General features: G+C 40.0%; 1 protein-coding gene across 8 annotated transcripts; it reads left to right on the top strand.

Annotated features, from left to right (window-relative positions):
• Window positions 1-151: 151 nt before the first annotated feature.
• On the top strand, window positions 152-26,980 carry RRN3 (RNA polymerase I transcription factor RRN3). 8 transcript variants are annotated; one of them, XR_014072947.1, is made up of 18 exons: window positions 152-296; window positions 1,840-1,945; window positions 2,713-2,769; window positions 6,894-6,983; window positions 7,134-7,263; window positions 7,664-7,723; window positions 8,086-8,149; window positions 8,888-8,957; window positions 11,362-11,460; window positions 13,047-13,139; window positions 14,142-14,280; window positions 15,761-15,891; window positions 17,395-17,525; window positions 18,471-18,655; window positions 20,570-20,678; window positions 22,947-23,125; window positions 23,857-23,985; window positions 25,094-26,980. XR_014072947.1 is itself a non-coding variant. In XM_081556329.1 (18 exons), the coding sequence occupies exons 1-18, from the start codon at window positions 208-210 to the stop codon at window positions 25,253-25,255; spliced, it is 1,956 nt and encodes a 651-aa protein (XP_081412455.1). In that variant the 5' UTR covers window positions 152-207; the 3' UTR covers window positions 25,256-26,980. The 8 variants fall into 8 exon arrangements, 7 of the variants coding, with proteins under 7 accessions (XP_081412455.1, XP_081412456.1, XP_081412459.1 ...); XM_081556329.1 differs by having other exon boundaries at window positions 22,947-23,099; window positions 23,898-23,985; XM_081556330.1 differs by having other exon boundaries at window positions 18,471-18,659; window positions 20,577-20,678; window positions 22,947-23,099; window positions 23,898-23,985.
• The last annotated feature ends 495 nt before the right edge of the window (window positions 26,981-27,475 follow it).

The following is a 27,475-nucleotide window of genomic DNA, read 5'->3' as shown; positions in this document are numbered from 1 at the left end:
CAAGAGGAAGAAGGGGCCTGATTCACGGCGGGGATTACGCCTTGGCGGCGCTCTAGCCTGAACGGGGTAACTCAGCGCTCCCCGCGTGGGGCTCCTGATTGGCTGAAGCCCGTCGCTCTCACGCGAGTCTTCCGGGACGGAGGCGGGCCTAGAGGGAGAAAGACTTCCGGCACAAGCTGCAGTCGTTGCGTTCGTTTGTCCGGCCGGATGGCGGCTCCGCTGCTTCACACGCGGTTTCCCGGAGAAGCGGCCGCTTCGGCCTCTGCGGTCAAGACGCTGGGCTCGTCGAGAACCGGGTAAGAGCCCAGGACACTTCATTCTGCGCGTCCGGGACCAAAGCACTGGACCTGGATTAGGGGACCAGAGCTGAAGGGTCTGGGCCAGAGCTCATGGAATGGGTGGGAACCGAGGGAAGAGGGTCACTTTAGGTGGTCAGGAGTGAGCCCATGCACCTTAGATGGGTAATAAAGGTGGGAGAGGGGCTGGGAAAAGGAATCTGCTCGGTTCCAGTGTCCGCTTTTCTCCCTACTGGGCTCCCTCGTATTTTTCCAGGCCTGGGTACATTATACTCCTTTACTCTTCTTCCCTCCTGCTTCTTCGACTAGATTCAGAAAGAGATCCTTGGGCTATTTGGATTATTAACCAAATGATGCCACTGATGGCAGATTGTGTCTTTAAGTTTTTGTTTATCTGAAGGTTATTTTGACGCATGTTTGCTTGACAATGTTTTATATCTAGCTCAACTTTTAAAACCCATAACTCTCATAAAATACTTTAGGGTTTAACTTTGAGAGTCTTTAGCAGGATGCTATGTTTTTTCACTGACTTGTTTAAAAGAAACAAACTTTGTGGAACTCTTGGTGTAATATCATAATTATTTTTTCAAGTACCTACTTTTGATGTTAGAGTTGGGGACAGTATATCAAAAGAGACAATGTCCGTGCTCTGAACCGAGTTTAAAGTCTAAGGAGGGAAAGACAGTAAATCAATGATAATTTCAGATAGTGGTAACTACTGTGAAGAAATAAAACAGGATGATGGTAGAGGAGAGGGAGAGGATGGATACTTAAGATTTCTGATGTGGAAGGCCTCTCTGACATTTGAGCTTCAACTTGAAAGAAGACAAGGATCCAACCATGTATAGATTTGGAGAATGAGTGTTTCTAACAGAGGGAATAGTAAGTTATACGGGAATCTGATTGGTGAACTTGGATAGCAGAAAGGACTCTGGCTGCAGTATGTAAGGGTTGGAGGTGAGGTCAGAGAGATAGGTAAGGGCTAGATTAATTAATGTAGGACCTTGAAGACGATAAGGAGTTTAGATTTTTTTATTCTCTAAGTGAAGTAGGAAACCTTTGGAGAATTCAAGCAGAAGAGTAACATGATCTGTCTTTTTTAAGTTTTAAAAAAAATACTGGGTTGCTGTGAGCTTTCTCTAGTTGCAGCAAACAGGCTGCTTTCATTGTGGTGTGCAGGCTTCTCACTGCTGTGGCTTCTCTTGTTGCACAGCACAGGCTCTGGGGTGCCCAGGCTTCAGTAGTTGTGGTGGCTTATTTAGTTGCCCCTCGACATGTGGGATCTTCCCGGACCAGGAATAAAATCCATGTCCCCTGCATTGGCAGGCAGATTCTTAACCACTGGACCACCAGGGAAGCCTGTCTTTAGTTTTTGAAAGATTTTTAGATCACTGAATGAAGAATGCATTGGTGGGGGATTCAAGTGGGAGGAGGGAGGCCAGTTAGGGGACTTTAGCAGTGGTCTCACTGAATGATATTGGATATTATAAATTTTATTGTTCCTCGTCATGCACTTAATGGCTTGATACTTTTGGTTCTGTAGGCTTTCAGACATGCTCGCTTTAGAGAATGATTTCTTCAATTCTCCCCCAAGAAAAACTGTTCGGTTTGGTGGAACTGTGAGAGAAGTGTTACTGAAGTATAAAAAGGTAAGAGGGGATAGTGTGAGGTTTGATGGGTTTTTCCCTCAGATTTATTGAAATGTAATTGATGTATTGAGGTTTGATTTTTGGTGGTCAGAATACTATTGTAACTGTCATACTAAAGACCAGTAGACAAATAAGATGGATTTCAAATACCAATGTTGAAGTCAAATCAGTTTAACAATAGCATAATGTTGTCAGCTCACAATTAGAGTAGTAACCCCTTTTCTGCGGTTTTACACCTTCAGATGCCTTATTTACCTAGTGTCCTTGACAATCTTTGGCAAGTGGTATAATTTAAAAAAACCCCATTAGATCAGAGCACTTTATTTCTTAAGGAGTTACGTAAGTGTTGCTTTGGGATAATAAACCAGCTCTGTTAATGGGGATTTTTTGGGGCTTTGTTTCTATGTTAGTTTAGAAGCAATTCTACTGTGTTTCAGTGATGGTGGGAAAATGTACATTCTGTTTACTTTCATGTGTGACCTGCATTTATATCCACATATGTGCATGGATTCTATCGTGGTCAGATGTCAGTACACAGGTGTACACAAGTGTACCTAAACACGAATGGGCTATTGTCATTTTCTTCTTTCCAAGTCCCCTAGCTACACTAACATGATTTAAAAAATTTTTATAGCCAGGATTTTGTAATCCAGAACTGAGATGTCAGTGTTACAGTTTTCTTTTTGTAGTATAAAGTCCTGCTGTTGGTCTTTAAAAGGGAAACCCAAGCGAGCAAAAATTCATTTTCCCCCCCCTTTCTTCTTAAGGGGGAAACAAATGACTTTGAGTTGTTGAAGAACCAGCTGTCAGATCCAGAGATAAAGGTAACTAATTTTGTGTTTGATTATTAACAAAGTTGTTACCACTTTGTAGAGATATTAATTTGCACTCTTTGTCCTATTCCATTCTCTAGAACTTACTTTGTGATCCTGCTTTAATGGTTCTCAACCAGGGGCACTTTCACCCCTGAGGGAATTTAGTGATGAATTGGGGACATTTTTGATAAGGGAACAGTGGTACTGCCATCCAGTGAGTGGGTGATAGGGGTGCTGCTGAAAACCATATAACACACATAGCAGCCCTTCACAACAATGAATGATCTGGCCCCAAATCCCAGCAGTCCTGACGTTGGGAAACCCTGCTTTAACTTGTCTTTTTAGAACCTGTCTTCTATGCTGCATGCAACTCTCCTGTCTGTCCAGTGCTAAAACAACAAAAGGACACCAACAAACGATGACTTGTGTTTCAACCTACTACTCTGTTTCAGCATTTTTGGAAATGGTTTGCGATATGTACCCATCATGTAAATGTTATTCCCCCTTTTTTCCTTTACTGCCCAGTTGTGGGAAGAATAGTCTGTTACAGTGGGCAGTGGTGGTCAGATTGCCTGGGATAGAATCCAAGCTCCATTGTTTCCCAGTGTGTGATCTTGGGCACGTTCTTTAACCTCTCTGCCTCTGTGTCCCTCCTTGTAAAACCAGAGAAATAAGTTCTTTAAGCGTAGAGGTCTTTCGAGGATCCAGTGAGAGCAGCCTCTGACTCAGAGGACTTTGTAATTGTTAATGTTGACAGTCTGCACTTTCTCATTCGTGTTTAAATCCGCTGTGAAGTCCACTGCTGTGTTTACTGTGACACGGGTTACCGGTGATTTCCTACATGCTGATTTCAGTGGACTTTATCTTTCAAGCACCATAGTAATTCCTTGTAGCAATTTGTACAGTTGACTGCCCATTTCTTAAAACCTTGCCTTCAGTTTCTTTGATCTTCCTGTCTTCTTATGGCTTATCTCATCACTCTCTTGACAGGTTCTTCATAAATTTGGCCTTGATGAGATTTCCAGACTTAACCCCTGTCCTCATTTTACAGATTCTTCTTGTGTGATTCCCTTATGTCCTCATGGCTTTGGGATTTAACTGTGTCCTCATAATATAGCTATTTGCATTTATAGATCAAATTGTTCTTATGAGCTTCAGACTTTGTTCTTTCTTTTTTAATTTTAATATAATTTTTTTTTATCAAAGTATAATTGAATCACAACATTGTGGAGACTTGTTTCTTAACTGCAAACCCACAGCTATTACAGGTGCCCTGGATTTAGCATTTTCTCTCTTTCAAATCCACTTCTACGGGCTTTATGTGCTTAAATGATTTATTGCTTGTCTGTCTCACGTACACGTCCCCTCCACCCCTTATATCCTTAACAGTGCATCCAAGTCATCTCTAAAGCACATTATAAAAATGCCATTGCCCTGCTTCATGCCCACTGAGGAATAGAGGACCAGCTCCTTAGCATGGCCTGCAGCAGACTTGGAGTGTTCAGTCTCACTAGATACTCTATTTCTTGAATTTGCCACTTTATGGCTTTGCTTGTGCCTTTTCTTTCTGGCTGTGAGAGGTTCTCGGTATCCACTTTGCTTGCTGCCTATCTGAGCATGGGCTCTGGTTACATCGCCTCCCTCTCTTACTAGCTTTGTGATTGAGGGCAAATTACTGCATTTCAGTGCCTAGGTGTCCCCAGCTATGAACCAGTGGTAGTTCTACGTACCTCATGGAATGTTAAAAGTCTTAGAATAGTGACTTGCACCTCGTCTTATATTAGTGTTTATTATTATTATTACTGTAATTATAAAACTACTCTTTGAGACCCAACTGAAATGTCATCTTCACTAATGAACTTGCCCAGATTTTGTCTAAGCACATGATTGTGCTTTCATTCAGCCCATGTCCCACACTACCAGCGGATCTCTAATTAGAAATCTTGCTTACAAGGACTTCAGTGATATGTCTAGTCCCTCTTTGCTCTCAAGATTTATCTGTTGGCTTGCTTTCTCACGGTATACCCCAGCCAAACTGAACTGCTCTTGGTTTTCTGAAGACACGCTTTCACCTTTGTAAAGTGTAGAGCGTGTGAGAGTACTCAGTCTGTTTAAAGACAATGGAAGCATCACTTCCTCTTTAAAGCTTTCTCTGACCTGTGCCTTCTTCCTTGGGTGCACATTCTTTGTGTTCTACTGTATTTCATATCAGCACATCTCCAGGGAATTTTTACAGCCCGAAGAATCACATCAGTTATGTTTATGTTAGTTCAGAGGAGTGTTGAAATAATTTGCTTCTAATAATTGTTCTGTACCACAGTCTCTGACTGGTTTACTTGAAAACTGGGGCATTAAATGTCCTTATGATCTTGTTGCACTTGTTTTAGTGGGAAAGTGACAGAGTAGAGCTAATCTTGTGTGTAACTTAGCTTGGCCTCTCTGCCTCAGGTCTTGTTATCCTTAATGAATGTGGACATTGTGAAGTTACTGTAGTGCAAATGAGTTGTGACTTTAATTTCCTGCCAGGTTAGTTAGGGTTTCATCAGCAAATAGTGTCACGGAGGTTTGCCACATAGATAATGCACAAGAAGCTCTCACTGGTTGAGTGGAAGGTGGGGAGCTCCTCTGTGTGGGGCAAGGCACTGTGGGAAAGTGGGCGGGGCATCGATCTAAGCAAATGGGTTTGAACCTAGTTTTTTACTGGTGAAAGTGAAAGTGAAGTCGCCCAGTTGTGTTTGACTTTGCGACCCCATGGACTGTAGCCTACCAGGCTCCTCCATCCATGGAATTTTCCAGGCAAGAATACTGTACTGTAGTGGGTTGCCATTCCCTTCTCCAGGAGATCTTCCCGACCCAGGGATTGAACCCAGGTCTCCCTCATTGTAGGCAGACGCTTTACCATCTGAGCCACCAGGGAAGTCCTTTTTTACTGGTGTGGTGGGCAAATTGCTTGTTAATCTTTCTTAGCCTCAGTTTTTTCAGCTATAAAATGAGAATAACGGTAATTTTTTGCAGCGTTAGGATTAGGGAAAGGTATGTACGTGGGTGTTAAGCGCTGTGCCTGCGCATGGTATGTGCTCCCTGTAAGTAGTCCATGGCTGTAGGTCCAGCCCTGTCTGTTAGGGGTTTATCACTGGGGGTTCAACACTCTCTGTTTGTAGTCTGTTGCTTAAGGTGCAACACTGTATTATTTTTGTTTCTTTATTTCTCTTTTCCCCTACTGAATCTTTATCAGCATTAACCATTTTCTTTAAAAAACTAGGGTTGTTTTTTTTTTCTGGCCATGCTGTGCAGCTTGTGGGATCTTAGTTCCCTGACCAGAAAGTGAACCTGCCCCTTTGGTAGTGAAAGCAAAGTCTGGACCACCAGGAAGTTCCCCAGGATTAGGGGCTTTAATTTTTTCTTGCATATGTTGTATATATGCTTGAATACAAGCAATATCTATTAAGTAATCACTGATACCTTATTATCTACATGGCCTCTGTTTTGAATTTAGCAGGTTTTCCTGTGTCATGGAAAGTAATATGAATAGTAATTTTGTTGTCTGAAAAATGTTTAATGGAGTGGTGGAACCTTCATTTATATAGAACACATTTTGATTCACTTAGACCCATTTGCAAGTTGGGTTAAGAAAAAGTTACGTTTATTGATGATTCTGGTTAATCAGCTTAGACTATTATCCACATGCTTGCAGGTCATCATGAGTATAGAGGAAGTAGAGGTACCTGTTGGTTTTTGTGGTTTTAGAATATTTGGATCTGTTACAATTCTTCACTTTAAAAAAGTCCCGGGTGTCAACATTTAACATTTGAGGTGTTCTTACTTTTCTAGGGCAAGCAAAAATGATTAGAATTAAATATTGCACTTGATTCCTTTCCCTGATATCAATTACTATATTACTTCTTCTTATTTTTCTTTGTTTTTTTAAAAAAAGAAAATTTATTGTAACACCTTTTTCTATTTTGATACAAACTAAGAAATCTTCATCCCAGTTTTGGCTTAAGTCCAAGTTTGTGACTTTTCCCCCCCTAATTTAAATATTGCTGATAGATGACCAATGCCAGGTAATATCATTTCTGAATTATTTTAGAGGGCTGGTGATTTTGAAAGTACTTTTGTTTTTTTAACTTAAGGATGACCAGATCATTAACTGGCTGCTTGAATTCCGTTCCTCCATCATGTACTTGACGAAAGACTTTGAGCAGCTTATTAATATTCTGTTGGTAAGTTCACCATTTATTTCAGTGACTGTTATATGTAATTCAGTACTTTGAAAATAGTATCTGTTGAAAATAGTATATATTGTATATATTGAAAATAGGATATATTGTGTCAGTAAAATGTTTTCTTTTGTCTTTCCCTCCCATCTCTAGAGATTGCAGTGGTTGAACAGAAGTCAGACAGTGGTGGAGGAGTATTTATCCTTCCTTGGTAATCTTGTATCAGCACAGACTGTCTTCCTTAGACCATGTCTCAGCATGATTGCTTCTCATTTTGTACCTCGTAAGTCATTGCTCTTTGCTTGCTTCAAGTTTTCTCTTTAAAAATATCTGTTAAAATGGCTACCGTCCCACTGTATTTTGGAGATTATGCCACCATGGAAGAGTCCAGGATACTTACTGGAGCAGCAGTAGTTCTGGTACTTGTCTGTTCCTTGTAATGACCTCTATGGAAGTTTCTGGATTTATTTGTTGCTGTGATTTTTATGGATTTAATTCGCTTTAGTGAGCTTCTGGTGAAGTCTTGGAACTCAGGGATTTTTAGCTGCTTAAACCTCATGCCCACATCATAAATTTTATTGTATTAAGTTTGGACAACAGAAAAAAACGTTTTTTTTTTATGTAGCTGTTGCTTGTTTAGGTCAATGTTAGAAGCATGACATATTTTCTTTTTTCCTCAAAAGCCCGAGTGGTTATTAAAGAAGGCGATGTAGATGTTTCAGATTCTGATGATGAGGATGAGAGTAAGTACAGAGGATTAAACAAAGGCTACTTCTTGTGTCTGAGCGAATGCGTGCTAACCTCTCAAGTATCCTGGCTCCTCCAGGACTTAGTCTCACAGGTAGACGGTAACAAAGGGCAACCTTTGATGGGGTCTTTTTGTTATATTTAACTGATTACTATGCAATCAGTTGCCATTCCTGGCATTATTTATAGTCTTCATTGATAGTCATGGAGAAAAGTCTTGAGATTATTATTTTGCTGATGTGATGATTTAACTGACAGATGATTCAGTTTTGGTCAGCAGGTGATTTTAGTCTTAAGTAGGTAATTTTTCAGTTTTCATTTTTATCTTAATGCTCATGCTCTCCCTTTCCACCTGTAGATCTTCCTGCAAATTTTGACACCTGTCACAGAGCCTTACAAATAATAGCAAGATATGTCCCATCGTGAGTATACCTCAGTTACTTGTTTTGTATTGTGGTGTTTAAGTCTCAAGAAAAATATGATCAGTTAGTAGAAAATTATAAACTGTTCACAGCATCAAACCTGAAGTTGTATGCTGCATGTTTTTGTATCTCGTTGCTGTCATATCACAGTTTAGAAAAAATGGCATTTCAGTTCTCTATTCATTGTCTTCAATTATTTTTCAAAACCTGTATTCCAAGTCTACTCTCCAGCTTTTTAAGGTGGTTGGACTTTTGCTTTTAACTTCAGCAGTCAAAATATCCAAAATTTTTCAATGAGAAACCCTTATGTGTTTGTGTCTTGTCTTACAAATAAAAATTAGTTCTAAATGTAGGTTTCTTTTGGAGGGGTGAACTTCAAATTCCTCCAGTAAGTTTAACACATAAGCTAACTTAAAAAGTCCAAGTTGGTAATTTTTTCTCCTTTTAAAGATAACATGTATAGTGGGAAGTGTTTAGATTTTAAACTGAAGCTCTTTGTTAAAACTTTTGTAGAAAAAAAAGGATCCTCCTTTAGTGTGCTGATGATATCAAACTCAGCAGAAGCTTGTTTTTCCCTAAGTTGTTACAGATTTTCTCTGAGGTGTTTTAACTTCCAGTTGCTTGAGGTAGGAGTCACCTTTTGCCTCTTGTATTCATATTTGCTCTTAGAATGGAAATGTTACCTTCTCAGAAAGTCTTGTTATCATGGATTTATTGAATTTTTTTTTTTTTAAATAGCACACCATGGTTTCTTATGCCAATACTGGTGGAAAAATTTCCATTTGTTCGAAAATCAGAGAGAACATTGGTAAGAAATCTTTTCATGGGGGAAATAATGGAAAAGTTGTTTTGTGTGGTTTAGTTTTAGGTGAATTTGGGTCTTTTTCTTCAAGTTTTGTCTGCTGAATTTTAAACTCAAGACTAAGAATTTGACTCTGATTCCTTTCTTAGCAAGCCACTGACTGAGGGTTCTCAGTGCCTTTTTTGTTACTCCTGTGTGTGTGTAAAAGGCAGAGTCCATTTCAGAAATATCTAGATAGAACTTAATGTTAACACAGGTAGGAATTGCCAGAAGATAATAGTTCATTTATTACCAGTTGTAAACGTGCCTTATTTGAAGGCAGAGCCTTCTGTTAATGAAGTCTTGAAAGTCTTTGTGTAATATTTAGATCATCTGTGTAGCTTTCAATAACTAACAGTGGTTTCCTTCTAAATACAGAATATTTTTCCCTAAATAATGTATTACAGGTATTAAGTAGAGTTAATAACTTTTGTTGATATTTGTGAGAGTGTGCTTCAACTGGAATGTTACAAATTCTGTATCTCTTATGAACATAGATGCAAAAATTCTCAACAAAATACTGGGAAACTGAGCCTAACAATATACAAAAAAGAATTATGCACTGAAATTTATCCTAGGAATGCAAAGTTGATTTAATACTCCCAAAGCAATTAGTATAATAGGCTGTATCAATAGAATAAATGGTAAATACCATAAGATCATCTTAGTAGATGAAAAACACCAAAACCATTTTGTGACAAAAACAAAAGAGAACTTCCTCAGCCTGATAAAGGGCATCTATGAAAAAAATCTGTGAAAAATTCGAAGCTGTCTTTATATTCAGTAGTGAAAGATTGAAGGCTTTCCCCCACAATAAGGAACAAAACAGGGATGTCCACTTTTGCCACTTCTGGTCAGTATTATTCTAGAGTTTCTAGCCAGGGCAGTTAGGCAAGAAAAAGAAAAAGGCACCCAGATTGGAAAGGAAGAAGTAAAACTGTCTCTTTTTGCAGATGACATGATCTTATATACAGAAAAATCTTAAGGAATTCACAAGAACACAAGTGGTAATAAATGAGTTCAGTATAGTCATAGGATGCCAGATCAATGTATAATGACCGGTTGTGTAGGACAGTGGGGAGGAGAATAAATAGTCTTTTCAACAGTTGATTCTGGGACAGGAGTATGTTCATATGCCAAGAATGAAGTAGGACTTCTCTTCACATTATATACAAAATTGATCTCAAATTGGATAAAACTGTTAGAAAAAATGTGGGTGAAAATATTTGTGATCTTAGATAACAATTTCTAGATATACCACAAGCAACCAGAGCAAAAACAGTTCTAAATTGAATTTCATCAAAATTAAAACCTGTTGTGCTTCATAGTCTTCAAGAAAATGAAAAGACAACTTAAATAATGGAAAAATATTTGCAAATCATATATTGGATAAAGGACTAGAATATCTAAATATCTAGAATATCTAAATATCTAGAATATTTAAAGAACTCTTACTGACTCAATAATAAAAAGTCAAATAACCCAATTTAAAAATGTACAAAGAGTCTGAATGGTTATTTCTCCACAATAGATATACAAATGGCTAAGGAGCACATGAGAAACTAAACATTATTAGTCATTAGGAGAATGCAAGTCAAAACCACAATGAGATACTGCTTCTTACCTACTAGGATGGCTGTACTCAAAATGATAGATAATAATAAGTGTTGGCAAAGATGTGGAGAAACCAGAACCCCCCATGCTCTGGTGGGGATGTAAATGGTAGATGGTACAGCTGCTTTGGAAAACAGCCTTACAGTTCCTCATAAGAGGTGGAATTGCCATATGAACCAGCATTTCCACTGCTCCCAAGGGAAATAAAAATATGCGTCCACCTAAAAACTTTTGCACAAATGTTCATAGCAGCTTTACTCATAGCCAAAATATGGAAGCCAAGTGTTTAGCAGCTTATGAATAAATGGAATGTGCTGTGCCTGCAGATTGGAATATTAGTCAACAATAAACAAGAATGGTTCACTGCTGCAGCATGAATGAACTTTGAAAACATTATGCTAAAACACCACATGTTGTAATATTCTACTTACGTGAAATATCTATGCTAGGCAAATTCATAGGGAAAGTAGACCAGTGGTTACTTAGGGCTGGGAGGAGGTACGTTACTGGAAGATACAAGGGTTTTTTTTTAGGGTGATGAAAATGTTCTGAAATTGCTTATGGTGATGTTTGCACAACTCTGAATAGTTGAGAACTATTGAATTGTACGCTTGAAGTGGGTGAATTGTATATCAACAAACCTGTTTTAAAAATACTGTAGGAGAATATAAATCACAATTATGCTGATCTTGTGTATATAAACAGTGTAGTTTCTCTGTTGCTTGATAATCGTTTTTTCTATCTTTTTATGTTTTAGGAATGTTATGTTCATAACTTACTCAGGATTAGTGTGTATTTTCCAACTTTGAGGCATGAAATTCTGGAGCTTGTTGTTGAAAAGCTACTCAAGTTGGACGTAAGTATTGGGTAATCTGTTTTCTCTTCAATTTTCTTTTCCCAAATATTATGTTATAGTATTTGTTATAGTAATTGAAACAATAGTAGCAACAATAGAAGAGAATCCACAGTTCCACCTTTGATTTATTGAACATCTCTTAAAAATTTCCTTTGAACATCGGTGTGTTATTATTTATAGACAGTCCTATCTCTCATGGTTGGGGAAGAAGGCATTAATTAGATAGTCATGTAAGTGGAAAAGTATTGTGGTAAATGCTATGAATGGAACACATGCATTATAAGCTAGAAAACCTGTTGTAGTCAGAAGTTGGGAAGACATTCCTAGGAAGTGACCTGCAATAACTTGCAGAGGGAATGAGAAAGTGGTAGATTCTGGTGATGTGGAGGAAAGGGCCTTGACTGGATTGGAAGTGGAGGAATGGGGGGTAAGGGAAAGGAATCCCTCAAAGGTAGCTCCCTGTGGAACGAAAGCCTGGTGTTGCCGTAACAGTATTAAAAAACGTCAGGAGGAAGTTGCAGGATGATGAGTTCCTCTTTGGATGGGTTGAGGTGCGGGTGAGGGAGCTGGGTGGAGAACAGTCACCAGGCAACTGAAGCTGCAGGTCGAGGACTGAGTGCAAACCTGGTAGGAGAGAGAGAAAGTGAGATTGGAAGTGGGAGGAAAAGCAAGGGTCTGGGCACCCAGGGAGGATCATCTGGAGGAAGGCAGGCTTCTCTCAGCAGCATGAGACGTTGCTGGCCTTCTTGAGGAGGTTGGGAAAAGCAGAGTCCTTGGGTTTGGTGTTTCGGAGGCAGTCTGTTGCCACAGAGAGCATGGCTGGTTAGGAAGTGGGGCTGCTAGAGACCCAGTGAGGGTTTGTGGTGTAGAGAGGGGATGAAGCAGGGGTGAGAGGCATGTTTCAGTGTTGGGGAGAGGTGGTTTGTGGAATAAGGAGATAGGGGTTGATGGGAAGCACGCTGATTCTGTAGTGGGGAGGGAGTTCTAGGAAAGACCTAGAACTGGCGCATTGTTCACTTGGAGTTTAACTCTCTGGTTACCTGCATATACAATCTTTGTAAAGTCCTTCTCTGATGTATGCTTGTCGAACATTTTAGAGTACATTTAGGAAGAAGGTCATATATATATATAGATAGTTAAAAAGGCATATTTGAGTAGTATGTTAGACAAGATATCTGGAGGGTTATATGCTAAAATAAATTTTCAGTAATTCAAAATTGACTTTCATTTAATAATTTTCTCAGTTGATTGATCGTATACACCATGCATGTGGCTTGTGCCTAGTAAGTGTTGGGATAAATGTTAAATTTTGAAGCTATCTGATACAGACCAACACAGCACAGTTTGTGTTGATTTTTATGTAAATATGTAGCACAGGGTGCTTGATTTACAATCTTGTCAATTCTTTCATGACCGAGTTTCATTTATAGGTTTGTGCCATAATTGTGTATTGAGTTACAGTGCTGTATAGGGCGCTAGTGTGTGGATATCTTTAGAACATGTCTATTAGGTGAATTTCCAGTCGCTGAATACTGTGGTTGTATTTTATATGTTTTTATTCTTTTTTTTTCTTTGTTATGGTGTAGGTGAATGCATCCCGGCAGGATATTGAGGATGCTGAGGAAACAGCAGCTCAAACTGGTGATGGAGCTGATGCCACAGAAGCCCTGTTCAATATGGTCAGCATTTGTGAATGCAGTGAGACATACACAGCTCACAGTCCCAGAGGGTGGCAAGAGACAGCTAATGGCTCCTCACCTTTTTCAAGGCTTTGGATTAAAGCAGTGGTTCGGCAAGCTTGAAAATGATTCTTTAAATGGGTAGTTTGCTGCCTTGTTGCTTATCGACTAGTAAAGTTCATTTCCAAGGCTTTGAATTTGGATTTGGTGAAGTCTGTTTCCCTTTTATTCTTCCATCTGTTCCTTAAGTTTGTTTCTGTACACCACGCATGGTTTGTGGAGGAGTGGTACATAGAAAAGCACATCAGTGTGATTTCTGTGTTCTGCAAATTGTGTACCTTCAAGCAGTGCTTCTCTGCTCGGAGCCGTGTCTTAAGTTGGGTTCACTAGGAGGAGCCTGAGATGGGGATGCAGGTGCCCTTGGGACACAGGGTGTGGGGAAGCAGGAAAGGGCAGGGGAAGGAAGGAAGTGAGAGTTGGGTTTTGATTGGAAAGTCACTGCAGCCTGATCCCCCCCAGGAGCTCTGGAGCATGAGTTACAGGACAGAGTTAGTCCTACCTTGAGACCAGGGGGATGGCCTCCTGTGACCTCATGTCAGTTACTAGGTCTCATCAGGAGGGTTGGGAGGATCCAAGGCAGTTCTCTGGAGAAGGGGGCAGCTGTGAGTTGGCAGCCAGTGTTCATAGCAGCTGAGGGAGTGGGTGCCCTGTCCTAGGAAAGGAAACCTGGCACCAACAGTGGGTGCCAGAAACTGGGGGAAGTTGGGATGTTTGCACGGACACTGTAGGTGGCTCTTCTAAATGAGAATCGGAGGCTGGATCTGTGCTTTCATGTTGAATTCCAAGGGTGGTTCTGATTCACGCCTCTGGTTGAGAGCCCCTACCTGGAAAGATTTCTGGGTTTTCTCTTTATCTTTTAAAGGAAACAGTTACCTCAGAGTTTTCTCCCTAAACTACTTTTGCTGAGTTTTTATAACGTCAGTTTTTGCTTTACCTTCAAAGGATGAAGATGAAGAAGCTGACCACGGAACCAAGGCTGATCCGGGAAGGCTTGATCAGATGGTCCATCCCATGGCTGAACGCCTGGACATCCTGCTGTCTTTACTCTTGTCCTACATTAAGGATGTCTGCTATGTGGATGGTAACAACCTGTAGTAGTCACAGCTGTGATGCACTGTGCTGGGTATTTTTCATACTGATAGAAAATCACTATAAAAATCCTTGTTTTGAGTATGAGGAAAAGAAAGTTTAGAGAGGTTGTTTGCCAACATGACATAGCTTGAGAATAGTGGGACTGGGACCCAGATTCAGTTGTGTCTTCAAAGCCCTTGGTGATCTTTTCACCGCCTACTGTATTGAAAGATAATTTGGAGAAGGAAATGGCAACCCACCGCAGTATTGGACAGAGGAGCCTGGTGAGCTACAGTCCATAAGGTCGCAAAGAGTTGAACATGACCAAGCATACGCACACATAGTAGATATTTGGGGCTTTTCAGGTGGCGCTTGTGGTAAAGAACGTGTCTGCCAATGCAGGAAATGTTAAGAGAACACGGGTTTGATCCCTGGGTCGGGAAGATACCCTGGAGGAGAGCATGGCAACCCACTCCAGTATTCCTGCCTAGAGACTCCCATGGGCAGAGGAACCTGGCAGTCTACAGTCCATGCGATTGCAAAGAGTCGGACACGACTAAAACGACTTAGCACGCATGCGTGCACACACTTGGTGTTATGTTTGAAATTTAGAGTCTGGGTACTTGTGGTTGTTCCAGGTGTTGGTGAGAAAATTGATATATTTCTTGCCTTAATGGAATTTTTAGTCTAGACACTTTGCCTTGAAAAAAGCAGTTTTTTTCTATTTGCATTTCTCAGATTTAAGAATGAAACTCAACCGCTCAGAATAATAGGACTTGAATCTGAGTTGAGTATGTTACTACTTTAACTTTTTTGCTGCTATAAAAGTAATACATGTTGGTTAGAGAAGATTTGGAGAATAGAGGAAAGGATTTTTTTTTAAAAGACAGTTTATATGGTCACACTCCTATTTGGAGAACCGTTATTAGCATTTTTTTTTTTTCTCTTCTATTTGCATGGGTGTATGTGTTTTTCTCAATGGATTTGGGGAATCACACTATATGTAGTATTTTATAATCTTCCCTTTTTACCTCTTGTGAACATTTTCTCATACAATTCATGGTTCTTATAAAATAGTTATCAATCATATGGATTTAACTGGTTCCTTATTTTTTTCCTCCCCCTGCTTTATTTGCCATTATAAGTAACAGTGTAATGAACATACTTAATACCTATATTGTCACTTGTTTGCTTGTGATAAATTCCTAGCAGTGGAACTTGTAAATGGCAGTTTTCCATTGTGTGGAATCACAGTGGTGTGTGTGAGATGAGGGCCCACTTCCTTACCAGTCCTGGATTCTTATAATTAAAATGGAAACTCTGTGCCAGATAAAGATGGCATCCTATGCCCCCACCCCCTGACTCCCTGTTAGCTTCATGGATGACGTATTTCTTAATGGTCTTGTTTGCTTTTTAAAAATGTGGTAAATGAAACTGGTGGCTTGAAAATAATGTCTTTATGAAACTGAAATGCCAAATTTTCTTCACAGGTAAGATTGATAACAACAGAACAAAAGATTTATATCGAGATCTCATAACCGTTTTTGACAAGCTCCTGTTGCCCACCCACGCCTCTTGCCATGTGCAGTTTTTCATGTTTTACCTCTGTAGCTTTAAATTGGTGAGTATGTCATTCACGTTATCATAACTTTTGTTATTCTTGCCCAAAATTTTCCTTAAAAATATGAAGGGTGGAGGGAAATGTTGAAGAGGGACCATGAATTGAATTTCTTTGTCTTGAGCTCATTTTACTTGGTGCCTCTAGTAAAATAGAAAGCCCTTCTCAACCTGTGGAAGGAGAGGGCATTGCTGCCTGTCAGCTGAAGCTGTGCTCTGAAAACGTCATCCTGCTTTGGTCCACTAGGTGGTGTCCTTCCCTTTAATTCAAACCTTCACTAAAATCTCATATGGACACATTTGTAAAGCAATTATATTCCAATTTTAAAAAAACTCATACACAGTATGTAACTTTATTGTTTTTAATTCTGTTTCAGTTGATGTTAACTAGCCCAAACTAAAGTTTTAATCCAGAATTTTAAAACTTTAGAGTTAGTTTTTCTGTTTTGAGAACTGCTGCTGCTGCTGCTAAGTCATTTCAGTCGTGTCCGACTCTGTGCGACCCTATAGACAGCAGCCCACCCACCAGGCTCACCCATCCCTGGGATTCTCCAGGCAAGAACACTGGAGTGGGTTGCCATTTCCTTCTCCAACGCGTGAATTTGAAAAGTGAAAGTAAAGTCGCTCAGTTGTGTCCGACTCTTGGCGACCCCATGGACTACAGCCCACCAGGCTCCTCCGTCCATGGGATTTTCCAGGCAAGAGTACTGGAGTGGGGTGCCACCAAAACAAAAGAACACAGGACTCTTCTTTGCGCTATTTCATAGCTTCCTAGTCCTAGTCTAGGAGAGTACTGGTCATGGGTAGGAAGGTTAAACTCAATCTGCCCCAAAGCATATGTTAGTAGCTTTTGAAAAGAGCTGTTTGAGAGAAGTTGGAGTTTGCATTCTTTGTTGAAAAGAAGTGAACTGGTCAGTTTTTCCCCTACAGTTAGCATAATTAGTCAAATATCAACTGTACTTTAATCCTCATTTCTGTTTCTGGTTGTTTGTTATGTGCATTCTGGAGGGTATGGCAAAAGGGATTCCCATGTGAGTGTGGATGAGCCCTGCTTTCTAGTTATGGCTAAATATCAGAATCACAGAGCTTTATTTATTTATTTATTTTTTTGGCTGCACCCTGGCAGTGAGAGCACTGAGTCTTAACCCCTGGACCGCCAGAGAATTCTCACTTAACAGAGCTTTTAAAAATTGCTGGATCCCAGAGTCCTGTCATGAATGTGTAGGATTCCAAAGCCCTAAGTCTGTGGAGTTGATTCTGATGCTCAGCTGGTTTTGGCATCCATTGCATTATTTAAAGCTGGGGAATGCCTTTTGTTTTTGATAGTATGATCTCAGAGTATTTTCACAATAAGAACCGTGATAACCCTATTCATTATTTAGCAGTATAACTGAGATACTGGAACTTTCCCATGTTAGTGAGTTAAAAATCTTCCAGCTAGAATTCTGCTAGCTAGAATATCTGAAGCGTTAGAAAAAGAGGAAACCAACACCTTCTCTTTTTATAGGGATTTGCGGAAGCATTTTTGGAACATCTCTGGAAAAAATTGCAGGATCCAAATAATCCTGCTATCATCAGGCAAGCTGCTTCAAATTATATTGGGAGCTTTTTGGCAAGAGCTAAATTTATTCCTCTTATGTAAGTAACCTGATTTTCCAAGTGCTTTTCTTATCATACTTTAAAAATATAGTATTGTCTCAAGTCTGAGAAATAACTGCCTTATTTTTATGGCCTGTCTTTAAAGTGAAAAATTTGTTTCTCCACTCTATGCAAGATGTTTATATTTCCAAGAGGCAATTTCAGAATCAAACGTCTCATTTTTAAACTGTAAAACCTTACATGCAAAGCTTTTGTCATCTGTATCGTTGCACTTGAACATGAAGATCCGTTTGTCTTCCTGGGTGGAGTACAGTGTTGTATACTGTTTCGATTCTTTTTATAGGTTTGTCATTTTTCATTTGCATTCCGAATCAATTGTATCTGTTAAAGCTGAAGAAAAAAAATCCCCTTTGCAGGTAATGGATCTATTTAGGAGGCCAGCGCTGGGCCTATTTCTTCTAGTGATCCATGAAGATGTCCTTGGGCCAGAACGCTATTAAAAACCCTTCCCTAACAACTAAAAGCTGTCTGGGCATTCTGTCCTAAATTGTTGACCACAGGACTTCATCAGAACCCCCAGGGGATGGTGAAGTCAGCCAGGCTGTTTTTCTCATCTGAGATGTGGGTAGACATGCCTGCCCTTTGACCATTTTCCCTCAAGAAGACTGGGAGGCCATTGGAAAAGCCCTTCTGAGTTGACCAGGAGAAACTGTTCTCCAACTCTGGACACTTCAGGCTGCCTTAGGGGCCTTCCTGATGTTCATGGAAGGTCCACATTCTTGACTTTGTAATGGAAGGCTACCTTTCCACCTGCCCATCCTTTCCCTTTGCTTGCTTCTCCTCTGTGCTTCTATCTGGGTAATAGATAAAGAAGCCAATGGACAGACTTTTCTTAGTTTGCAGTGAGAGGCAGTTGTGTGTTTTTGTGTCTTTCTAGTGTATTATGAAGCAAGTGAAGTTGACTTGAATTTTTCTTTTCTCTAGTACTGTAAAATCATGCCTAGATCTTTTGGTTAACTGGCTGCACGTATACCTTAATAACCAGGATTCAGGAACAAAGGCATTTTGTGATGTCGCTCTCCACGGACCATTTTATTCAGCCTGCCAAGCTGTGTTCTACACTTTTGTTTTTAGACACAAGCAGCTTTTAAGTGGAAACCTGAAGGAAGGTCAGTGATGTGGGGTTGATGGATATGAAACTGAATTTTCCTATGTCCTAGGTACCCTTTAGAATGAAGATTTATTACTTTTTGACAGAAACTGTTGTTAGAAAACTGCACGTGCACTCAAGCTTTTACAAATAATTTCTAGCAGCTTGTGGACCCCAAAAAGTCCTGTAAACCTTCTTTTTAACAGTTGATGGATTTGTAATTGAGAAGCTCCACTTTAGAAGGTGGCAGCAGGAGTCATTGTCAGATGTGAAAGGTGGCTCAGCAGTTGCGCTGTGGCAGCACTGGGCTTGGCGCTTTTGATCTGCAGCCCCCACCCCATGCCGCCCCCATCCCATCCCATCCCATCCTGGCAATGGCCCAGTGAACTGTGGACTTCATCCCCGCTTTACAGAAGAGACCAAACCCCAGGGAAATAACTTGTTGGCAGGATGAGAAATTAAAACCAGATGAGGGTGACCCTGAAGCTTGAGGTCAGTCCAGGTATGCTCCTTTATCCAAAGACTTGAGTTAATTTACTGGTTTTCAGTTTTGCTAATTTATAAGAGTTAAAATTTGAGTCTACCAGATGAAGCTTGTTTCTTGGGTTAGTGTGTTACAGTTGAAGGTAGTCCCCAAGAAGAGCATCAGTTAGGTCAGTTTAAATTGTTTCATTTTCATAAATAACTCAAATGGTTTAATAGGCTATTTCCTCTAAGCCAGAGTTTCTCAGACTCTGCACTGCTGATACCTTAGGCCGGATAATCCTTTGTTGTGGGGGCTGTCCCGTGTATAATAGGGCGATTAGCAGCATCTCGCTCTCTCTACCCCCTCCATGCCAGTACTACCCCTGCTCATCCTCTGTTGTGACAACTAAAGCTATCTTCCAGACACAGCAGATGTTCTCTTGGGGACACAGTGGCCTTTAGTTGAGAATCACAGCTCTAAACTGAAGCTTTTACATGTTGTATTACATGCACTTTCTTGTATCATGACTACTACTAAAAAAATAGGGGGCTTAAAAATAGGTGTATGAACACTAGTAGGACAAGGTTTTATCACAAGGTAAGTAAAATCAGTGCTTTTCTCTCTAAAAATAAATGCTAAGAGTCTTAGTTAAAGAGGATCTATTTCTTGTAGGCCTTTACATTATTGCATTTTTAGTCACTTTTATCAAAATATACATTAAAGCATCTCCTAACAAAAATATACTTAGGCACAAGTTGGTTTGCTCACCTCTTAGAATAAGTGTGGTGTTCTTTTTAACATAGGAGAGAAGGATAGTCATTGATTCCAAGACAGTAGTATCTACCTAATTTTTCCTCCTACCTCCATAGTTTTGTTATAAAAACAAAACAAAAAAACCCTGAAATACAGTGAATGCACACTTGAAAAATAGGCTCAACTTTACTGATAATTTAAGATGTGTAAGTCTTGCTATTGGTTTTGTTAACTGTCATATTGGTGTGTATATATATGGAATTCGGGAAGGAGAAATTCCATACTGTACAGTCATTACCTCGAGGGAATGGAGAATTCATTGTGCTCCTCAACTGCTTAATGATTCCATGAGTGTTAGCAGAAGTCAGATCACATGGTCTGTGTTTCCCTCTCTGCAGTCAGCATGTGCTGAGCTTGCATGTATCCAAGTTGTCTTATAAGCTCATAGCCCACTAGGAATGTATCTTTACTTTCCTGGATCTTTAAAAGAGTAAACTCTTTTCTTTAGAAAAGTTGGTTTGGTCGTAAATGCGTGTGGTTAAGATGAACGATGTTCTTTGGGCTTTGCACTATGTGAATATCTACATGAACCTTTAAAGCATTTGTGCAAACACCCTTTTAAAATTTGGTTTTTTTGATATAAAATAATGAGTGCTGCTTAGACTGTTGTGTTTGTACCTTTTAAAAAATATTTTTTTTGTTTTTTAATCAAAGGGTTGAGGTACCTTCAGAGTCTAAATTTTGAACGGATAGTGATGAGTCAGCTGAATCCTCTGAAGATTTGCCTGCCCTCGGTCGTTAACTTTTTTGCCGCAATTACAAAGTAAGTTCTTTCTGCTTTATTTCTGGAAGTTATTTAAAAGTAAGCTTATGTTAGTATTGTAAAATTCCATTAAATTTCTGTGATATTACTTAACAAAATTCATAACAAAAAGACATTTAAAAACCAGTAACCCAGTGCCTACAGAAAACACTGCATTGAAGGTGTTGTTTTTATACTTTTGGTGGCATTGGAAATTGCTACTAGTTTTTAATCTAAAGAGGATCATTCAGCAGAAGCTCAGGCACTTTGAAGTAAGACAGTTTGCAAGCTAAGAGGTACAAACCACAGATGTTTATTAGAATGACTCCTATAATAGTAATAAAAATAGACTGGACATGAGATAAACACCCAACAAATAGGGAAATGGTTCAGTGGGGGCCTCGTGGCTACAGCTGATGCATGGTGTTTGTTGTGTGCCCAGCACGGTTCTGATAAGCATTCTACACAGAACTCACCCGTTCCTCACACCATCCTATGACTATTACTAACCGCTGTTTATAAATGACAAGATGCGGCCACAGAGAGATTGAATGACTTGGGAGAAGTCATCGGTAGACTGTGGCAGAGCTAAGGTTTGAATGCTGATAGGCTGGCTCCTTTGTCAGCATTCAATGAACTATTCTGCTTTGTATAGAAACTGAATTAGAGACCTTGGGCCTCTAATTAGGATATTGAGGACAAAAAGAAAGAAGAAAGTGTTAGTTGCTCAGTTGTGTCCACCTCCTCTGGACCCCATGGACTGTAGCCCTCCAGGCTCCTCTGTCCGTGGGGTCAGATCATAGCTTAAAATGCTCAACAGATGGTGCTATTAGAAGACAAGGATAATTTCTGGTCCCCTAGGCCCCTTTAGACATCAGCAGCCTCATTTTTCCTTCAGTAGGTATCTAGTCTAAGGATTTCTCTCTCTCCTGAGATCTCAAAAATGATAGTAAAAAAGAAACCAACCAGCAATAGTGCCCAGCAGGTGGATATTTCTAGCATGTTGCAGGAAGATAGCCTCTGGAAGAATAAGGATGGATGGAGCAAGGCAGAGGCTGCTGCCTGTAGAGTATGTATGGGTAGGAGTAGGGGCTGCAGCTGAGGGGCAGGCTGGTCCTAGAGGCTTGAGATTTGGGGCTGGGCTTAGCAGCGGAGGTTAGGAGTAAGATGGGAGGCTGCGCACAAGAGGTGGAAATAAAGGTTTGTGTCAAGGAACTTATGTATTATTCTGTAGCTGCTGCTTCTGCATACTTTGACCCATATGGCTGTCTTTTGATGTTGACTGCTGTGTAATGTTCTTGTAATTTTAAAAAATCGATTCTTTGTTGGGATTTAAGCTGCCGTAGTTTTCCAGTGTTGGGAACATGGTTGTGTGTGTGTCCTGGCGCACAGGCACAGACTCCTGTCACCCCAGAGTGCAGTTGCTGGGTGATAGAAGTGCACACCTTCAGTTTTACCAGATATTGCAAAGTGCAGTTTTGCCATATTACCTTCCCACCAAGAGTCAAATGTGATCCTTGGCTAATGGAACCGAAACAACTGTATGGTACTTAAGATTGCAGTAATGACCTGAGAGCCTGAGAACAGATGCTTGAACAAGTATGGTGGGAGGGAAGCGGGGAGCCAGGGAGTTGGCAAAAGTGAGCTAAGTCCTCATCTCAAAGAAGCGGCCCAGTGAATGATCTTGAATTGCTAAGTCATAACCCTCAGAGGGATTGACCGCATCTTGGTCCCATGGGTTTTTATTGCAAGGTCTTCTGTCCACTTAAGTGTTTTCTCTCCTGTTCCTTTCTTGACCATTTTCTGAGGTTGTGATTCAGTAAACCCCATGTCTCTCCCTTAGGACCCGCCTTAATTTCTTCAGTAGCCAAGTCTCTCCATCAACAATGCATATTCTCTCAGTGAAACCCAAAGCCCTTTTTTTCACCAACCCACTAATTCTCTTACAAACAGTAAAAATAAGTAGACAGCTACATAATTTTGTAAATTATAAGAAATACCGTGAACCCATTAGTTTTCAGTGAGTGGTGCCTGTTAATAATCTAAGCCCACTCTCGTATTCTTAAAGTGATAGTACATTTTCTTCCTCCTTCGCCAATTGTAAATAGTAGGCCCAGAGGACTGTTCCCCAAAAGGGTTACTAACTACTTTGTGCTGTTTTTTCCTGGAGTTGTTAATGTTCAGTAAGGTCTATGTGGTGGGGTGGTTGTCACACAGAGATGGGCGTGTCCATGCAGAGTAACTGTGGCATGTGTTAATGTTTGTGTCGGTGTTGGTTTTGTTCCACAGCAAATACCAGCTCGTCTTCTGCTACACCCTCATTGAGAGGAACAACCGCCAGATGCTGCCTGTTATCAGAAACACTGCTGGGGGGGACTCTGTACAGACCTGCACGAACCCCCTGGACACCTTCTTCCCCTTCGATCCTTGTGTGCTGAAGAGGTGGGTGTTAAACAGTCGACCTTTCAGTGGTGAATTTAAATGTGGTGTGTATATGCCTTTCCCAGGATCAGGATTTAGGGTTTCTTTGTCGTGAATGGCTCTTGTAGCCTTTGATAGGGTCTCGTGGTCTCCTTGTGTGTATTCCAGGCCCAGTGTGGAGAAGCTGGCTTGAGGCTGCCAAGGATCTACCTCAGTAGGAGCCCAGATTGATACCAAGGGGTTTTTGTTATGTTGGTTTGAACATAGAAGAGGCTGGATAAGGAGGATACTGCCTTTTCTTTTCTCACAAATTTCTGCCAAATGACTCTTTCCTTTCTCTAGAGACCACATCCCATAGTCTTGCACAATATAAGCAAATGCCAGGTGATTTATCTGGATGGGTAATTATGGAAAACCCCAGGCCAGTCTTAACTTCGTATGTATATAAGGAAGCAGAATTTCTGTTACGACAGTTTGTAACTAGCAGCAAAGGAAGTTCTAGAATAATAGAGTTTCACCTTCACTTTGAACACACTATATAACTCACTGTCAATCTTTGCGCAGTTGAAGTAATTTTCACTTGAAATGAAAAGATGAGAAACAGTAGGTGTAATACTCCATCTATGTGAGTGGATGTACTCTTACAAAGAAGGAGCCACATTAGTTAACAGATCCTGCATAGGATATTTTTGGACACTATTATTTGAGTTATAGTGTTTACTTTTTCATTTTGGATCTTGTGAGAAAAGAGCTAATAAATATGTGACCTTTGCTGTAGTGTTTATTTAATTTGATTTTGAAATGTGGTCTTTTTGACAGGTCAAAGAAATTCATCGATCCTCTTTATCAGATATGGGAAGACATGAGTGCGGAAGAGCTTCAGGAGTTTAAGAAACCCATTAAAAAGGTAAATGAAGTTGTGATTTCAATACAGTTTCTGGGAATCTCCTATGTGGCTACAGATCACAGTAAAAGAGTTAAAGGCATTGTTACATTTGAATACTACATTTGTTCATTCAGCCATTACAGAACACCAGACTCAGGTTATGTTCTGATGAGAAGAGTGTTTGCCTTTTTTGTTGTTGTTAAAGATTTATATATTTATTTTTGGCTGTGCTGGGTCTTTGTTGCTGTGTGTGGGCTTTCTGTAGTTGTGATGTGCAGGGGCTGCTTTTTGTGGTGGTGTGCGGGTTTCTCATTGCAGTGGCTTCTCTTGTTGCGGAGCACAGGCTCTAGGTGCGCGAGCGCCAGTAGGTGTGGCGCGAGAGCTTTGTTGCTCCGCAGCACGTGGGATCTTCCCAGACCAGAGATTGAACCTGTGTCTCCTGCACTGGCAGACAGATTCTTAACTACTTGACCACAAGGGAGGTCCTGCTTGCTTTTTAATGAATTGTTCAAACCAGATATTTCACATGCTGACTCTGGGACATGAAGGATAATTAAAAATCAGCCTAACAAATTTAGGTCTTTACCACTTGATAGTTACCACTAAGAAACAGTCTCAAATTGGCTTATTGCCGAAATGTCCCCGGAAGTTCACGCTAATTTTGTAGGTCTTCATGAATTGGTGGTGAAGATAGGAATGTCACCATCTGTTTCTTTGTGGCACATTCGTTTCTTCATTAAAAATCAGATGTAATATGCCTTTCTTTTTCATAAGAATCATTGGAATGCTTTTTATTTTTTCTTTAAATTTTGCATTTGAGGAAGGTGGTTATTCATTCCGTGTTATGTTAGATTGAGAAAGAGTGATATATCATGTTACCTGTCCTCCTTGAACTTAAAATCTGTTTAAAAAAATCAGATTTTTAAAGAGATGTTCACAACGTGTCACGAGCAATTGTGTGAGTGGTTTGTAATAAAGAAGTATGCATCAGAGGAAGCCTTCAAAATGAAGATTTTTTTTCCTTCACTTTTTTTTTCTCCAGAAGTAGCACATTTGTGAGGAAAGGAATTCTTGAAAGCATTTCAAACTGCTGCTTGCAATCTTGTTTGTAATCTCTGTTTTTGTGCAGGAGGTGGTAGAAGATGAAGAAGATGATTTTTTGAAAGGTGAAGTTGGAATTACACCGAGCTCCTTTGATGCGCATTTCCGCAGCCCTTCAAGTAGTGTGGGCTCCCCACCTGTCTTATACCTGCCGGACCAGTCCCCCCTGGTCACAAGGATTTGTGACTGAGGCTGACATTCCTCCTGTAGTGCCCTCAGTACTGGGTTTCATACTGTTTGATTGATTCTTTGAACTTGAGCAAGTACATGCTGCAGGCATCTTACTTTCAAGTTAGACTTACTCATGTCTGAAACAGATGTGGTTCGGTTTTTTGTTTCCTTCTTGGGTTTTTTTTTTTTTTTTTCTGTTTTGTTCCTGTAGAGACTGAAGGAAAAGACAGAGTATCCATGTGCAATATTTTACAGTGGAGTTGGTGATAAATTTCGAAAGCTTGGCTCATACTTACAAGACTTTGTTGACATGATAGCTTTTCACTGAAAAGTCCTCTCCAGACACTTTTTGAAGTCTTCAGAATGAGTTTAACTATTTTGGATACACTGTATACCCTCTGCTTAATTGCATTTGTGTTCTGGAGTTTCAGTGGGGTGCAGGGAACATAGGAGGACAGATACGGGAGGCGGCCAGGGTTGGTCCTGGATGCTGCAGGCAGGAGCTGTCACTGAAGGAGATCTCCAAGGACTTCAGAAACCAATAGACGCCTGGAGGGAAGAGAGAGAGGATTTGGAGAAGCAGAATCAGACAGATCATACATTTGTGAGTGTAAAAATGGATTTAAGAGGAAAAAAGGAGTTCTGTTTTAAAGTAATTCACATTGACTAAAAGAGGGGTTGGACTTTTATAAAACACAGTGTTTTATCTCGAGGCTCCCAAGAATGCTGTTAGAACTGAAACTACTTGTTTGTAGTGGAATGGTACATTGGTCACTGAGAATTCCTTTGTCCAAAAGTGGGGGAAGAGAGGGGATTTTAGGTTATTTGGTGGAATGGTTTTGCTAGCAACAAGAGGCCAGGGTTACAACGCAGTCCCTGTCTACTGGCTATTCATCGTATCATGAATTCCAGCTCACTGAAATAATCCTCTCTTGACTCTCTTTTTGTATTTTTATAACCAAACACTGAGAGGAGTCTAAACAACATTGCTGTATAACAGACTTATGCAAGCGCTGCTAGAGTCATTTTGAAGCTCCTGCATATTTTAGCTTCATTTGTTATCTGTGTACTTTTTTGTTATTTGTGAAAATGGACATCTTTAAATATATTTATTTTTCTGTCACTTTTCCTATTCTTTATTTAAAGTTAAGTGATATTTTCTTGATCACAAATATTTTGTAATGAAATACTTTGCTCTTTCCTAGGGCTTTGTATGCTCTTGTATATTACATTGATGGCCATGTAGAATTTAGAGTTTCAGTCTGTAAATACGTTTTTGAAAAACAAATTTTTATTGTTTTAAAAAGTTTTGGATATTGGTGATTTCCTTTTGGTGACTTGCTGGAAGGTACTTTGAGAGCCTTCAGGTTCTCTTTTTAACTGCTGACGAAAAGATGGGATTTTTGTATAGTGCATAAAATGAGTGAGTGAAAATGTGTCCATAGAAATTAACAGTGAGTGGAGTCTTTGTAAGTTGGGGAGTAGCTTTACTGTAGAAGGATATATTTACATAGAAGTCTAAAATTTCAAAGGAGTTGGAAAAAAAATCTATTGTGAGAATAACAGTGACAGGGTTAACTTGGAACTTCTGTTCTTACACTCTCTGAGCTCCACTTTGAAAATAAAAGTGGAAATTAATAACTACTTCATGGTTGTTAGGATTTGATGAACGTTCATGTAAAGTCAGTTGTTTCGCCACCTTGGGTAAAGGGAGATACCCCAATAAAGAGTCTTGTCACACAAATGTTCTTTTGATTTCTTTGTTTTTTTTCTTAATTGATCTACTGTATTAAAGCACCATTTTGCAATAGAAAACTGAAATTGAGACTTTACTAAATTGAGACTTTATTAAAGAGGTAAAAATAATTGTCAGTGTGTTTGGAAGTTGTTGTTTAGTCACTAAGTTGTGTCTGACTCTTTTGCAACCCCATGGACTATAGCTCACCAGGCTTCTCTCTCCGTGAGGTTTCCCAGGCAAGAATGCTGGAGTGGATTGCCCTTTCCTTCTCGAGGGGATCTTCCCAACCCAGGGATCAAACCCACGTTTTCTGCATTGGCAGGCGGATTCTTTACTACTGGGGCACCTGCCAGATTGCAGCTACTGAGAAACAGTTGCATATTGGTGATGAGGATCATTTCCAGGTGCATCTTGAGGGCATCCCACCCAACTGGTCCAAGGAGAACAAACACTTCCAAAAAGTTACAGGATTTTAAGGAACATCTGTGCAAAAAAAAAGTT

Source organism: Giraffa tippelskirchi, chromosome 13 (assembly GCF_054371585.1).
Source record: "Giraffa tippelskirchi isolate mGirTip1 chromosome 13, T2T-mGirTip1v1.2.pri, whole genome shotgun sequence".
NCBI classification, from domain to species: domain Eukaryota; kingdom Metazoa; phylum Chordata; class Mammalia; order Artiodactyla; family Giraffidae; genus Giraffa; species Giraffa tippelskirchi.
Note: the sequence above shows the minus strand (reverse complement) of the source record. Positions and strands in the feature narration are given on the sequence as shown.